This window comes from Eucyclogobius newberryi, unplaced genomic scaffold (assembly GCF_026437365.1).
Source record: "Eucyclogobius newberryi isolate DKJ021-1_F unplaced genomic scaffold, fEucNew1.0.hap1 SCAF_1, whole genome shotgun sequence".
NCBI lineage: Eukaryota > Metazoa > Chordata > Actinopteri > Gobiiformes > Gobiidae > Eucyclogobius > Eucyclogobius newberryi.
Window position 1 is genome coordinate 28,649,384 of NW_027315723.1, and position 16,674 is coordinate 28,666,057.

The 16,674-nt window shown below is 39.4% G+C and overlaps 1 protein-coding gene across 1 annotated transcript in view; it reads left to right on the forward strand.

The window, feature by feature from the left end:
• LOC140363663 (polyphosphoinositide phosphatase-like) overlaps positions 1–16,154 on the forward strand; it is a 34,143-nt gene extending 17,989 nt beyond the window's left edge. Inside the window, exon 13 of the mRNA XM_072450270.1 lies at positions 15,988–16,154. Coding sequence (XP_072306371.1) covers positions 15,988–16,154 — 167 coding nt within the window. The remainder of the gene's footprint in view (positions 1–15,987) is intronic.
• Positions 16,155–16,674: the final 520 nt, after the last annotated feature.

The window sequence follows — 16,674 nt, forward strand, 5'->3', positions numbered from 1 at the left end:
AATCAATCCACAAACAAAATAGAGTGGTCTCGATCACTGTTTCTCAAACTGTGGCACGTGTACGGCTGGTGGCAAGCTAGCTTCTTCTGGTTCTAAAGTTTACTTTGTTTAGAGTACATTTTTGCTCTTTTTTGAGCATTTTTTTGTTAAAACTACTGTGGCTATGGTGTAATCCTACTTAAAGTAAGGGTACATAATTTTCAAATAAAGAAGTAGGTATTTAAATCTTCCAAATTCCGTCCTTGCTCTCATAAATCTTTTGGCACATCACAAGAATTGACATGCAATGATTTCTGGTCACTTGCACAGCTTTAGATCAGCTTTTTCAGACACAAAAGAGAAGCAGGGTGATGTTGCTGCACAACCAATCAGCTCTTACCCCAAAGTGTCATTTTTCTGGAGTGGAAACAGAATTGACTAATTATGAAGGAGGGAAAATGGGTACAACAGCTTGAAGACCTGGTTCAGCCTTAATTCAGACCTGGACTATTTCTGTAAAAAAAACAATTTAGATCTGGATGTAATCAAAAAGCTAAATCCTTTCTTTGGTGCAACCACATTACTTGCATCCAGAACGTTTAAAATGGCAATTTGAGATACAAACCTCTAAAATTTAACTTGTAGATTTCGCTCTATGATACACCTTTCCGTATCCAATTCCAAAAACATATCATCAAGGGCAATATTCATTGCTTCATTGTACGAAACTGCAAAACAAGAGGCAGGAGTGAACGCAGCTCACAGTCAACCGGGAGAATCGCTTTCAACAACACTAGACCTGATCATTAGGCGATATAAAATTCATAGCTTGCACAGTGAGGCATGGTGATTCTCCCAACGCAGTTCCACTAAACACAGTCCCGACAGTGGTTGAAGCAACTAAATAATAATATACCGGTAAGTCTGCTGCTGAAAAACAATGGAAGAGCTGCCGGCGTGCAAGCCTGGAATAATGAGACAATCTGCCAGTAGAGAAAATCCCATTAAATTGGATCTATTCTCTTGGACTTAAACAAACAGATGTAAACATAACGAACAAAAGACAAAGTGAAGTTGGCAGAACCTGGTGGCCATTAGAAACAGGAAGAAGGCAACAGACGTAAAGCCTTGCAGCAGCCGCTTCAAATCATAAGAGTACAGAGATCTACAGGACAGAACAGCTAATGGGGCTTTCAACAAACAAGGGAAAAGGACACCCAGACCTTTCAAAGATGGCTGCTGCTTGCAAGTCCTGACGTCTTCTTCACAAAAGGTTTACTCAAAGTTCAAAGAGGAACTTAAAGGCTAAAACAATTTTGGTCAGCAAGAAAAAGCAGAGTTGACACAGTTTGACATAGTTGACAGAGTTTTCACACTATATATAAAAAGCTATTTAAAACAATACATCGTTTCTAAGCAATGAAATGCTCTCCATAGAGACAGAACACTCTAAAACAAGTTAGCATATTTTTTTGTTGACACAGAAGCCATTGTGGTATAGAAACGCACAAGCTTCATGGCACTAGCTTCATGAAATCAAGCTTTTCTGAATGATACTAATATGAAACAGGCAAAAAAGAACAGTTAACTTTTTTAAGCAATTTCAATTTATAGTAGAAAAAGCTTCAGTTGTAGTCATCTGGACTCAGTTTGAAAAAGTAGACGTTTCGACTCTCATCCAAGAGTCATTGTCAATAACAGAATTTAGGTCGAGAACTCCGATATTAATACTGTTCTGTGGTAAGACCCGCCCATTGGGAGGAGCCTTCCTGAAGTAGAAAGAGTTGTTTGTTTCAACAGAAACTCCCCCCTTGTATCTACCGAGCTAGCCTATTCAGAATCTTAATGGGCTATTAGAGTCCTCTTTGTCTTAGTGAGACCCTGGCTCAACCACCCTGAGTACCTGATTAGCATCTGAATGTCCTGGTCCTTTACCTTTCCAGGGGTTCAGTAACCCATTATAAATAACAGGAAGATTAAACCCAAGCCCTCCATTTCTGTTTAAAGAAGGTCTTTCTTTTTTAACAAGAAGTATATAGGAAACTTACACACACGGACCAGTATCTGCTCTTTGGTTCCAACCACCCACTACAGCACAAGCTGGGTGTGATCAGAACCTTACAACACAGAGCTCAAGGTGTGCCCACCAGCTCAGAGGGCAAGAAGAAAGAGGAAAAACATGTCCGTAATGCCCTCTCAGCCTGTGGTTACCCCGCTTGGGCCCTCAACAGAGTGAAGAGAACCAAGAAGCAGGACAAAAGGGAAACTGAACAGAGAAGGAAGGGTGTTTCTATCCCTTATGTGTCTGGCCTGTCGGAAAAACTGCAGAGAATTTTTAGACAACACGAAGTCCCTGTTTATTTTAAAGGTAACACTTTAAGACAAAAACTGGTTCACCCAAAGGACAAATTGCAGACTCAAAAACAGAGCAATGTAGTTTATTCGATCCAATGCAGTGAAGAAAGCTGTAAAGAACGTTACATAGGTGAGACGAAACAGCCTCTACACAAGAGGCTCTATCAGCACAGAAGAAATACTAGTTCAGGACCACAGAGTGCCGTGCATCTCCATCTTGAAGCCTCTAATCACTCGTTTGAAGACGGGGAGGTGAAGGTTTTAAGCAGGGAGAAAAGATGGTTTGAAAGAGGAGTTAAGGAAGCTATTTTTGTTAAAAAAGAAAGACCTTCTTTAAACAGAAATGGAGGGCTAAGGTTTAATCTTCCTGTTATTTATAATGGGTTACTGAACCCCTGGAAAGGTAAAGGACCAGGACATTCAGATGCTAATCAGGTACTCAGGGTGGTTGAGCCAGGGTCTCACTAAGACAAAGAGGACTCTAATAGCCCATTAAGATTCTGAATAGGCTAGCTCGGTAGATACAAGGGGGGAGTTTCTGTTGAAACAAACAACTCTTTCTACTTCAGGAAGGCTCCTCCCAATGGGCGGGTCTTACCACAGAACAGTATTAATATCGGAGTTCTCGACCTAAATTCTGTTATTGACAATGACTCTTGGATGAGAGTCGAAACGTCTACTTTTTCAAACTGAGTCCAGATGACTACAACTGAAGCTTTTTCTACTATGGAACACGCCTGGACGAATGAGGGATTACACCGACATATTTCAATTTATATTATTCTAAAACTTTCACGATTATTTTTAGTTCATTCACTTTTTGATAGGCCGAATGATCTTGACATCCCAACTGAAGTATATCACTGTATTTCATAATACTACAACAAACAGAATCAGAATTTATGAGCTTTAACAACAAAAAACAAAACATGTAATTGACGGCCAGACAAAATATTAAAGCCTAATATACAAATAGGACGACTTCACTGAAAATACAAACCACTATCCCCAATCCACCTAAATGCACTTGCCAGAAGAGCTGAATGCATCAGAGCATGTGAGTCTCTCTGCCAATTAAAATTCAGCCTGTTCCCTTCTGCAGTGAGATGACACCTTCAGGGTCCACAAGTGACGGCACTTACCCCCCGTAGTGATGTAAAAATACACCTCAAGAACAAGACGAGACAGGTTAGAGCGCAGACATCGACGCTATCTGTAGGCTAGAAACGAATGCAATCTGTATTATTAAAATAATAAAAAGTAGCAAATTCAAAAAATGAAGGGTTCATTTTTAAGTTCTCTTTTTGTGTGACTCGAACCTCGAACTAGACATTTCTGATTGTCGCAATATTGTTTGAATATAGGGTAATTCATAAAGTATTGAATTTAAATTTGTTGTTAATTGTTAAAGATAAAACTGTTTCTAAAATGGAAAGATGATTATTTCAATATAATCTAATTTGTATTATGATACACATTACATAAAAGAGATGAACAGTCGAAACTGGTTTTCAAAACTTTGTGTGTTTTCCATATTCAGGTAGACTGGGAAATGTTCAAATGTAATGCCGGAGAGTATCCATGAGTTTCAAGATGATGAGTAATTAGGACGGTTGCCATAGCTTTTAAAACAAAATATCATATCTAACCATGGGTTTCAGTCACGTGGCTGATCTGTTGTCCCTGCCATGCTGAAAACGTCACTGCATGCTGTTGCTCATCTCCGTTGTTAGACAGATAAAACAGCACATACAATTGAAAATGAAAAGGGTTGAAACAGATGATGGGCCTTGATCCTCATCTACAGTGGCGAGTCGCTTAACACTTAAAAAACTTTTGTGGACATTTACATCTAAGCTTCCTCTGCACCGGACAAGCCCTCAAAGCTTTCAAGAGCACGGACTTTGTGTGTGGGTGAGTGACTGTCTGAGCCTAAATAACACCCAGACAGTTGGAAATAATCCATCTATCTTCTTCCGCTAATCTGGGCCGGGTCGCTGGGGCAGCAGTCTAAGCAGGGACTCCCAAACTTCCCTCTCCCCAAACACTTCCTCCAACTCCTCCAGGGGGATCCCGGGGCGTTCCCAGGCCAATCGAGAGACAGCATGTAGTGGGCATCCGGAACAGATGTCCGAGCCTTCAGCTGGCTCCTTTCGACGTGGAGGAGCAGCGGCTCTACTCAGAGCTCCTCCCATGTGACTGAGCACATCACCCTATCTCTAAAGGAGCGCCCAGCCACCCGGCGGAATAAACTCATTTTGACCGATTGTTGGAAATTAGGCTTATTAAAACGGCAAGTAGCTAATGTTTATTAGCATAGCCATGCAATAAATCTAGCATTAGACATCTGCTAACGACCTGAAACAAACAGCTCAGCCTCAGTCTGGAGTAATTTATTTAAGTCCATTGGTTCCTCCCGATGACAGTAATGCATTGGACATGTTATATACTTTGTTTTGAGACTTTTTTGTTGGCCCAGCCCAGATTATAACATGCAGCTTTCGTCCACAGGATGACAGTAGCAACGAGTGCGTGACGTCACTTTGGACCAAAGTATTGAATGAGATAAGGTCCTCAAAATGTTGCATGTAACAACAAGATGAAAACTGTGTAATCTAGGTAACATTTAGCTTTGTGGTTTCTTGGCTCTCATCCTTGGACAGTGCTTATCAGAGTCCTCCGGGCACACTATGAGCTCAGATGGTACTTGAGGTCGAACATGGAACTGGTGCATTATTTTTCTGCTTCTATGACCTGCACATTGCTGCGTGAGAGATCACAGGAGCTGGTCTAAAAAGACACCAAAATGAGTGCATTAGGGCTGAAGTCAACTAAATCATTTATTGGTACAATAAATACATGCCTTGTGTGTTGATTAGTTTATCATAATCAGCCAGCCGTCTGTTTGAAAGGACACTAACTACATTGAGACTAACTTCTAGATGTTTACAGTAAGGATGATCTGTAGTTAGTATAGAATTACTCTAAAGGAGCGTTCAAACGCCTGTACATTTGAAGGCAGATGCTTTCTGAAGGTGTCCTGGAAGAGTCTGAATGATCAATGCACCAGCAGATGTGTGACCGAGGTTGCGTTTCCTGGTGTAGCTGTTCTCTTAGTGCGATGGCAGACTAGGTTGAGAGTAGCTTTGTTGTATTCACTTTACAAAGTCCAACAACAGAGACAATCGGCTTGTCTGGGTCCTCCAGATACTTCAGGAGGGGAGAAGAATTGAGTGAATATCATTATTTGCTCCAAGAGCTGCGCCTGGACGTCACAGGAGCATAATCTCTGATTGGTTGCTGCGTTGGCCACCAAAAGTTCTGCTTTGTTTACCTTCTGTTTCTGCTGCTCAAAATGCGTCACGTCAAATGCTCAAAATGCGGGACTCACGCTGCACTTCTTTCACAAGTCTAGCTTCATGAAATCAAACTTTCTAAATGAAAAAGTAATTTTATTATCACATCAACAACCAGATACAAGTACTTTACGTATATTTTGACTTTTTTTGTGCACTGAAATGTTGTTGCCGCCATCAATTCTTACAATTATTATTTTCCAGTTCAATACAATCATATGACCTGAATAATCACGATTATTGGTAAACCAGATAATCAAGACATCCCTATTGACTGATTAATCAACTAAACGGTTGACTAACATTTAGATAAGATGATTTCTCAGTATGCTTTTACTAAATTGCAATGAGATTGTAGGCACACATTTAAGAATGGAGGTTTTTTCAATACACCCAAGTGCTTTAAACATATCAGAAGAAACTATCCATTTGCTTGTGCATTTGCAGAAGTAATTCAGAAGTTTTCTTTCAAAGTACATTTTAATTTCCTCTCACAAAATAAGACAGACACTCAGGGGGCGTAGCGTTCACTACAGATGCACAGGCAGCGAATGATCAATGATGAGCTTTATCCTCAGCCTGTGGTTAAACATAGGCCACATTGTATTCCTTTACGCAGATTAGATTATGTTAGAAAGCTTTTCAAAGTAACACTTTATATGCGTCAGTGGACATCTGCGTGCTGACATGAATGAGCTGAATGTGTGATGGACAAACAGAATTTAAAACTGTATCTGCTGAGTGCACACAAACGCGCATGTATAAATTATGAAAGACCTGATGCTCAATAATACATGTCATCATGCTTGCTCTGTGCAGTTGGGCTGGTTTAGCCTGTGAGGGAGATTTCACTGTAACAGCAGCCCTGCCACGGAGATGTAATGGACCCGCTCCCGAATGGACCAACAGTAACACAGGTTCCCACAGCAACATCCCCTTCAGCTTTCTCATGCCCCCGATGTCCATGTACACAAGAAAGTACAGATATACCAATAAATATTCAGCATAGACCAATGCTTTTTTTTGGGTCGGAAAGACATCAAGTTTTATATTAATATTGAAGTGCGAAGAGGTCACAGCACAGTGCTCCATTGTTGGCTAGTTTTCTTTATTATAGTATTTTTTTTAAATGTACAACAGCTATTTACCTTGATGGTATGGTGTCATTTACATTAGTTGTGTGCAAATGCTCATTACATCAAAAACACCAAAGACAAACTGAGAGACCATTTCAGATACATGTGTTGTACAATGTTGGCATATGTCCTCCAAACAGAATCACCAAAATGTTTAAGGTTAGTCTAAAACAACACTTAAATCAAATTGACTATGAGTATGAATACACACTTTATAAAACTACTGTCTGAAAAGGGTTATAGACATTTTGGCCACCATGTTGTTCACTGCTTTTAAGGCATGCACAAGAAAAAGGATGCAATGAGAAAAGAGAAAGAAATGAGGCACACAAAGAATTGTGAGAACAATTCAAGACCAGCGGCTCTAATAATGCAAGAAGAAAGAAACCAGTTGTAAAAATAGTGAGGAAATCATTGTGGGCAGGGGCCAAGGACTGAGATCCTTGATAGAGAGAAAGAGTGAGAGTGAACTGTACAGATTTGTAGTCTTCCTTTGATCGGGTGGTGCTAAATGTCCCAGAAGTGAACATGGCAAAAGCAATCACATTTTGCAAGATGTGTAAGGCATGAATAATCTCAAGCGCCCTCGCTCACCTCACATTTTAAAAGAAACAATCTTTACCGCTATAAAATAATACAAAATGTCATATCAGTTAGTCTTCTTTAGAGTCTTAGTTATTTTAAAACACAAAATATAAACTATCCTGATACTAACCGTCACTAAAACAAGTATAAAAACTAGACGTTCATTTAACAAGAATCGACACTAACATTAGAACTAGTAGAAGGCCACATTAATCAAACTACTGTTATTTTGTGTGGAAAATGCCAAATCTCAGTGGGGATTTTCCTGTTTGAATAAAAGGTCAATAAATAAATTACATTCTATTGTATACAAACATTTTTATTTAAATTAAAAGGTATCAATTCTTTGCTTGACAATACTTTTCATCTTGACATACGAGACAAATTAAGGAGGATAATTTAATAATTTACCCCTGAATAGTTAAATAAAGACATGTTTTAGTGGATGCCTGTGCTTCTACTTGCAAGAAAAATTAAAGAAATGTCATCCATAACCCTTTTTTTTTTAAATATTGAAATCCAAACTGGAAACCTGTCATGAGCCTGGCTGAGCTTTCCCACACCACTTCACAGCGGCGGGTTGGTGGCATTTGGCAGCGGCTGAAGGATGGATGTGCAGAGAACAGAGGCGGATTTGAGGGATAAATTGAACCGATCAGACAGAGCCCAGGGCAGCTGTGCAAACCTAACGCCGTTCTCCAGAGGGTGAGAGCTGCCTTACCAACGTGTGAGTGGGAAGGAGGGAGGGAGGGACCATGGCAGACCAGGAGGGGGCGCTCTCTGAAGGTGCCCTTGCTGTGAGAGTAGCCCGAGGCGCTGCCAGTGGTGAGAAACAGCAGGACACCCCAACGGGACACGCAGCATGATTTGATCAAGTCTTGATTGCTTCAATTATACGCAATGATAACAAGCGCACAGATGGGAACACAAACATGAGTTGGCAGATGTGGCATTACTGAATGAGTCACCAACACGATGACAGTGTGGTTATCATCGTCACATCAAAACTGCGCTGCGTGTGCTCGAGTCACTCACAAAACAGGCCCCTTCTCTATCAAAAAACTATGAAACCTCTAAGGCTTTAGGGAAATTATAAATAAAAATCAACCTTTTCTCCATCTGACAGAAGGACTTTGATCTTTTTCCGATATTTTTAGTTTGTTTAGCGATATAGATACTTTTGTGATATATTGTGCAGCCTTAAACCCTACCACAGAGCCACATGAGAAAAGGGGGGTTTTATTTATCATTTTCCTAAAGTCTTGATTTCATCTTGGTTTTGTCCATTGTCCATGTTTTTTTCCTCATTCAGACGTGCACCTTTTAGTTTCAATTTACTGAAAATATTGTGTCAAAAAGTACATCAAGTACATTCAGTCCTCCATCATATTGAAATATACTGTTTTGAAATGAAAAAGCAGAAAACTGTTTCCTTCATGATTAACATTTTTCAGTCTAAATTAGGCTTGATAAAGTCTTGGTGTTGTGGTGTTGTCTCTGTTAAGTTTTCCTTTGTTTTAGTGGTATTATTGTGTCAAAAGGTATATACAAATTTTGCAATAATATCAATATGGCAGCGATATTGACAAAAAAAAGTACATATTTTTGCTATCATCCTGATCACCATATAGTTTTATGGACAATCAGAAATGTGCAAAACGTTCCTGTAGGATAAAGTAGTACACAAAAAGTGAATGGACTCAAGTTTTGTCAAGTATGACTGTCTCACACTTACAATTCTCACTTTAGAGGAATGAGCAGAAACCCCTCAAACCAGTGGATCCAGTGGCGGGTCCACAGCCTCAAAGACAAACGTCATGTACTGAAAAACATGCTGTTCAGAGATTTAAAGGTCAGCTGCAGGCGTCATGTGACCTGTGCTGTATCATCCCACACAACAACTGTCCTTTGTATGAATCCTGCATTTCCCTACAGACGTGCAAAATAGTGGGAGAATATGCAAATGTGGAACAATTATTTGGCTGTATTTTTATTTTTCTGATTATGAGCAGCATATAACTTTCACACCCACTTATTCAGGACAAGCAGTTCTTCATAGTCAGTCATTTGAGAAATCACAGGTACGTGCGGATGGCATCCAAGACGTGAGATTGTTTCATGAGCTTGTTATTTAAAATATGCCAATATGAAACCCTAAAGACAATTAATGTCTTTCTATAGACACAGTAGGTTAATGAGATAAACTGCATACATTATTCAAATTGTTGGACTGTATTAAAAAATAGCTAAGTTTAGACATGAAAAAAAACAAGAGTGTAAGAGGAATCCTTGCCACTCTGCAGTGACTGTTTAGTCTCAATGGTGGACCCAGAAAACGAGTGCGGTAAATGGAGGAACACAATTCAGCAGGTGGTCATAATATCATGACTGATCAGTGTATCTGACAAAACCATTCAAAGTGGCCAGTGAAGCTGGACAATGGGAAGAAAGACCTTTGCTAACCCCACTCTTTAGATCATCGCCCGACTTCTCCAAGCATCTGTTCTTGTCTAAAATCGACACGTTTCACAAAGAAAGCAAATTCAATGCTTCATAGGGACAAAGCCTTTTCCCTTTCTCCATTCTCCCTCTTCTTGGTGGCTTCTTATCAGAGGGCACATTTCATGCCTCGAGGCCTCCGCTCCTCTTCTATGTTGAGGAGAAGTCAGTGTGTGTTCATAGTGTTTGTCTACACTTGACAAAGAGAATCAAAGTATTATCATGGCCTGCTGGTTATCTCTCACAGTCAGTCAGTATTTGGCTTTTGGCTGTTGGGTCCCTGTTAGAGCAGTTCCCGTCGAGGTGTGTGTGAGAGTCATCTTGCCCTTGTCAATCACAGCCTATCTCCAAAGGGCTCTACCTGTTCCCCGTTTGATAACGTCAACCAACTATCTCTGGCCCGCACACAGAGCTCTTTAAAAAGGAGCTCACTCATAAGCTTTAAATCCAACCCAGACTGGTACTAAATGATCATCAAAAAACATTCAGCTGTAATGTTGCTTCCACAAACATAAATACATATATGTACCGTATTTTCCGGAAGTCGCACCAGCCAAAAAATGCATAATGGAAAAAAACATATACAAGATGCACTGGAGTATGAAATGTGGTTGCAAGTGTGAAAATAACAAATGATATCACATATATGTCGCTCTGGAGTGTGAGTATAAATATAAGTATAAGTCGCACCCTGGGCAAAACTATGAAAAAAGGTGCGACTTATAGTCCGGAAAATACGGTAGTGGAAATGGCTTATTCACCAAAATACCTCCACACAGGCAAAGTAGTTATATAATTAACAAAAACAATTACCTACAATTAGTAATAAGTTTGGTGTAATCTCGCAATGGTGACATGGCAATGGTTTTTAAAAAACAATGTTGGCTTCACCTGGTGTTTTGGTATCACACCATTTTCACGTCATTTTACTTGGCTGGCTCATTTTTACTTAATTGAAAAATATGATTTGATCTGTATTTTTAAGAGACATCCTGTTATGTCTGAGCCGAGGTAATCCTTACATCATCAAAAGCGCACTGAAACCTAATTATTTCAGTGGGAAAGATGTATCCCGTCCATTTCCCGTTTACAGTATGGTACCTTTGTGTGAAATGAATAACAATGAAAATGGAGATTTGAAGAAGATTATTTGGAGAAGAGAATTATTTCATCTTGTCCACCATCTGATAAAAGGGAACGTCATAATAAAGCTGTTATCCACTTATTTCCAGTCAAATCAATAAATCTGGGAATAATCAGGGTCAATTTGTTCTCCAAACCCACAAATAATAAATTACCCAAAAATAACTATAATAAGAATAATAATATAGAACTTTTACATGGATTCTGCCTAGAGATTTTTGCTTTATTGCTTATTATATGGTAATTAGTGAATTATGCATTTTAGTGAAAAAACCCAACAAATGCTCATTTTAGTGTCAATCTGCCGATCCCTCCATAAACCAGCTATGCTCATTCATATATTTATAGGTGGAATTTAAAATCGGATTCCCTCTGTGCAGAGCTGGTTTTTCTACTTATAATTAGAGTAAACCAGACATCAGAGTCCAAAAGTATAGAAGGTCAGCTTCACAAAGACTCCAGCCAATTGATTGTACAACAAAGGATTCCAGAACAGCTTCAGTTTTAATTGGGGCTCATTTTAGGGGGTTAACAAAATCCATGTTGGGCCGATCCGTGCGTTCCAGCGCTTCAGGTTTCCTCAATGTTCTTGACTTGGCAGATTTATTCCTGTGAATACACTGCAGCAGCCTTCATTAAAAGCACTGAAAACTCTGGTCCCATCTGTGAGTGTGCTCCTGTCTGTCAGCACATATCTGTCCTCACAGACGCTCTATGCAAACTAGCTGTAGCCTCAAGTCACTGGTAGCATTATGGCTGTATTATTTATGACTTCTGACCTTCTCCGTCGCCGTAGCATGGACCAGTATGAACTGTAGTTTGATGCTTTTTGGCACACAGTGGTTACATAACATACAGTGCCAGAAACACAAAGGTGCTGCTTGAGCTCTTCAGCATCCATAAATGAGCACTTCAATTGATTCAGATGCCTTGACACACATGAGAATACTTTGTGCTGGTACCGCACCTGTATAAATGAAAACGGCTCGCTGTGCTGAGCCAAAGAGGAAGCAATAGTTATTACAAGTGCGCTGTAAGAATATGATTAGGAAGTCATTTTCTGACCGTCACACTCTTATTAAAAACAATGCTTATTATTCAAATTTGAATGCCCATTGTCTGTAGCTTTGAAATGTTTAAAAGGTTTCTTGATGAATTAATAAACCATTAACAAGTGGTGCGTCAAAAGAAAAATACAAAGACACAAAAAAACAAAGTACCTTTAGCCAATCAAACGTACTGTTTTACTTAAATAAGCTTTTAACCATGCAATAATGGAGTTTCCTCACCTTTAACAAATTCCAGATTTGGAGTCATACATTTAGGGTTAAAAAATGTCACATAGCCATTTTTCAACAATAAAAAGACAAGGATTAAAAATCTACTGGTTGCTACAATGAAATGACTCTGAGGGGGCGGGGTCTATCAGTTCTGCACTTCTGAACATGAAGTCAACAGACCCGTGTCTGTTATTAAGCTGTTTTGGCTCAATATTGCCTTCACAATTAACAAAATGTAGAATAATGAGCTAAAATTGTTACAGTTTAATACTAAATACCTACAAATGTACATTAATATGTCATGTGTAACCCCTCAGCATTGAACACAAACGCCTTGTCCAATCCGAGCCTTATTTGCATTCAAAGTTGCAGAGTCAAAGTGAGGTTGTGGAATATAGTTGTATGGCTCAAAAGTAAAGCCCACATCCTGCTCACTATACCTGAATTTAAATGCATTGTAGGCTTCCTCTTATGCAACAGCTGTGACCATGAAGCTTAAGGCATGTGTCTATAAATACAGTTACGTAAGCCACAGTTGTGCCTCAACTACAACCCTGGAGTCATTGACCACTACACCCTTGATCCAGCAGCCAATCATGCTCCCCCATATTGTATTGAGTGTTATGAAGACTGGTAAATTTTTGGTCAACCTCAATGTATGTCTTTTCCCAATGAATCCTCCTCGAGCCTGTGAAAAATGTCTTGGTTCAATCTGACCACTTCCCAAGCAAGTCAGCCACATTAATTTCTAAGAACCATTAACAACTCAGATGAAGTGCGTGTTAAATGGCCACAGTCAGGACTATAATCTCCCTTGTAGTAATTTGAAGTGAATTTGTAATTTCCTGCCAGATTTGGGAAAGAAAAGCCAACTCCGATGGCGAAGACGCAGAATATCAAGACCGGGAAGGCTGGGACAGAAGCCAATGCAAATCAGACAGGCTTTTTGTGTTGGAGACTGGTACGGACCGTAGGCACAAAGGAGGACCCTCGCTGCGAGCTGTAAGGGGACACAGCAAATATTGGCTCCTAATTGAAGGCAGCACTTGTCTATATGCACAAGGGGCATGCTGGGAACTTGAGGACAGCACCAGGATATTAAAAAGGCCAATTCCCCTTCCACCTCACTTTTATTTGCTTTCATGCTTCAATTTCAAAAGACATTATTTTCTAGATGAAGCCAAAATAAAAATGGACGTGGTTCTAAATAAATTAATATAAATGCCAGAAATGAGTGAATCTGTATTAGTGATATTTTTGATAAATATTTTTTAAGTTTGACAAGAGGCCAGTATGGATATTTTAACATCAACATTGGATATTGGAGCAATATCAAATGAAGAAGATTCCACATTAGCCAAAAACAATATCATCACGATAGCTGAGTAGGGATGGGTAATCTGAGTAGTTTGAGAGATTTTTACCACAAAAAAGTAGCAAGCACCTGTAACTTATTTGAGAAAAACTAAATTTGCATTATGCATTTCAGTGAGCGTGAGCCTAACAACTACATCAAAATTGTTATTGAAAAAATGATTTCCTCCTTCTTTCATTTGATTTTCTTCAATTTTTTGCTGCCGTCTCCATATCACCTGTCTTGTCTCCTTCTGCAGTTAGAAAAGAAAAATGCTCTGAAATGAGAAATTTCCTAATGAAATCTATAATTGAACAATTAAGCCAGAATCCAGCTGTAGACTGGAAGAATGGTCTTCAATAGAGATTACAGCAACCTCCATCAATCAAAGTAGTGGGGCGAGAGGGGCATGTGGCGTTCCAGCTCGATGAGAGCCCATCAGTGAGGAAGAAGAGGGGGAGTGAAGGGTGAAAGATGGAGAGCCCGTGCACAGGATTTGCTTAGCTTTGCATAAGACAAACTCAAAAAAGGCACTTGAATTCCTTACTCCACAAGCCTGCTGACTTTCTGGGTTAAGTGCCCAGTTTATTTGTGATTTCTGTACAAGTCACACATTAGGATTGTTAGAAGCAAATGTTGGCATTTAGACAAGAATGAAAATAGTTATGGAGTTCTCTCTGTGACATGCTAATTTTCAACACCTGTCTATTAGAGGCTTTCAGACCAATTCCATAAAAAAACATTACAGTATACAATAATATTATACAATAATAACATGAATTTCACTCAAAATAATCATGTGTGCAACTCTGCCCTGATTTCAGCCACAGTTTCAGACGTTTGCTCAATATATTCAGGTCAGACTGCAGTTTTAAATCAGTGGGAAGAGAGTTTCATATGCTGGGTCCATTGACAGAAAAACTTGGCTGTCAAAAAGATGTTCTGAACTTTGGAACTACAGTCTCCACTGACAAAGGGTCTGGTGTTAGGGCTGAAAGAGCCCTGATGTTTGACTGTCAGAGCAGAAAACCGCGATGACACATGATTTGTCAAACATAATGTTCAAATACAGGTTTGTGCCATGAAGAAAATACCACTATAATCTCCACACCCACAAACAAACAAATAACAAAATCACTGAATCATTTATTTTAGACTAGACCAAATAGACTTCACGTTTAATGCCATTCTAAAATCCATAATTCAATATCTGGCTTGGCAAAGATGTTTAAACACAGTACAGAAAAACATTCAGCATCTAAGTGCACACATGACATCAGGGAGTGGTAGAACAAACAACCTGTAGCTGGCTGTGCTTTTGAGCTGAATGGGATGGAGCCAGGACGGATACAGGATACTCTGGTGTTGTGATCCAATAAAAAAGGAAAGTCCTGTAAACAATATACTGTAGTAGCATTTCAAGGTCGAAATAATTGACTTTATAAATACACAGTACAGTATCTGATAGTTATTCCTCTGCACTAGAGAACGCAGCACTCACTCTATCTGAAGCTAGAATTGTGTGGCGAGAGACAGGGCGCCATGGCAGCTGCTGCTGGAGAGTTGAATCAGAAAAAGGACTGGTTTGTTTATGATTGAGACAGCTAAAATAGTATTGGCCAGGGAAATATATAAAATAAATAATGAAGATTTTTTCTCATATTGATCGATCTCAATTTGATGACATTTTATTTGCTATTTCCAAAAATGTTAAATGTCTTTTAGTAATGGACTTCCTGAACATAAACTATACAGACTTTTAATCGTGTCATTTAACACAATTTGTCTTCCTCTGAAAGCTGACCTCTGCTCAAAACCACATTTTTACTGACAGAGGATCAACTATAGACTCTCAATTCAAAAACCATCCCAAATAATAATGATCATAACTTCATAACTTGAGCTCAATCTTTTGATCTTTCGATAAATTAAAATTACTTTTACAGAAAGTGATCACGTTTCAAATCTTCCAAAACTGTGACAATCATGACTAAACTGGGTGTAATTCTCTAGATTAAGAAGAACACCGGTAGTGGTGCACATACCACAGTTTGAGAACCACTGAACTATAAAAAAAAACGGTTGCCTTAAAATGAATGTGTGAGTTTGTGACTGTGGGACAACGTATGGAATTAGCCTATGGCTATCATGTGTTTACATCGCCATGTGTCTCATGAATATTTATTAACATGCATCGTCTTCACAAAATATGAACAAGAAATACATGAGAACTAAAAGTCACACACACAACAGTCAAGAATATGATGTATTTTTTTTCCAAGCGTACATTGCCGCTGCAGCCTCATCGGACAGATATGAAGCAATAGAAGTAATTGCACATTTGGTGGCGAGATACAAGAAGCTCAGTGAGGCGGACTATAAGCCGAAGTGCCCCATCTCAGGCCAGTGCAGGCAGGACAGAGGCTGCATTATGAGGCTGTGGGCCCAGCCAAGACCCGAACAATAGTCCCACTGTGGCAAAGCCACTGGAGCGTCTCAACAGCTGGGAGATGGGCACGCGGTCATTGGATACGCTAAACACGGTTCCCACAAACCTTTGCCCACCTTCTCGTCATGCGATGCAGCCGTAACAACACTGACTTAATACTCATATTTATAATGTAATTCAGTCTTCATTTCCTTCCACCTCCTCTGAGACCAGGGGGTGAAGTAAAAGAGAGATTTTCTTGCTATGGCACAGACTGGCAAAAGATCAAAGCAGAGTCAATATAATAAAAGGTCCATAAACTCTTCACAGTGGGAGGTGTCCTGAAGCTCTGGAATCAAAAAATCCCTCACAAGGACAACATGAAACAGTGCAAACGGACAGCAGGAATGTAACTTCACTTAAAAAGCAAGGTACAGCAGGAGTTTAAAGATTGAGCGGGGAATGTAGGCTTTTTGCTCTCAAATCTCTAAACAAGAGAAAAATATCACTATAATAAGTGATTCCTTCTTCACATTTTTACTTGATGAAAGTGGAATGT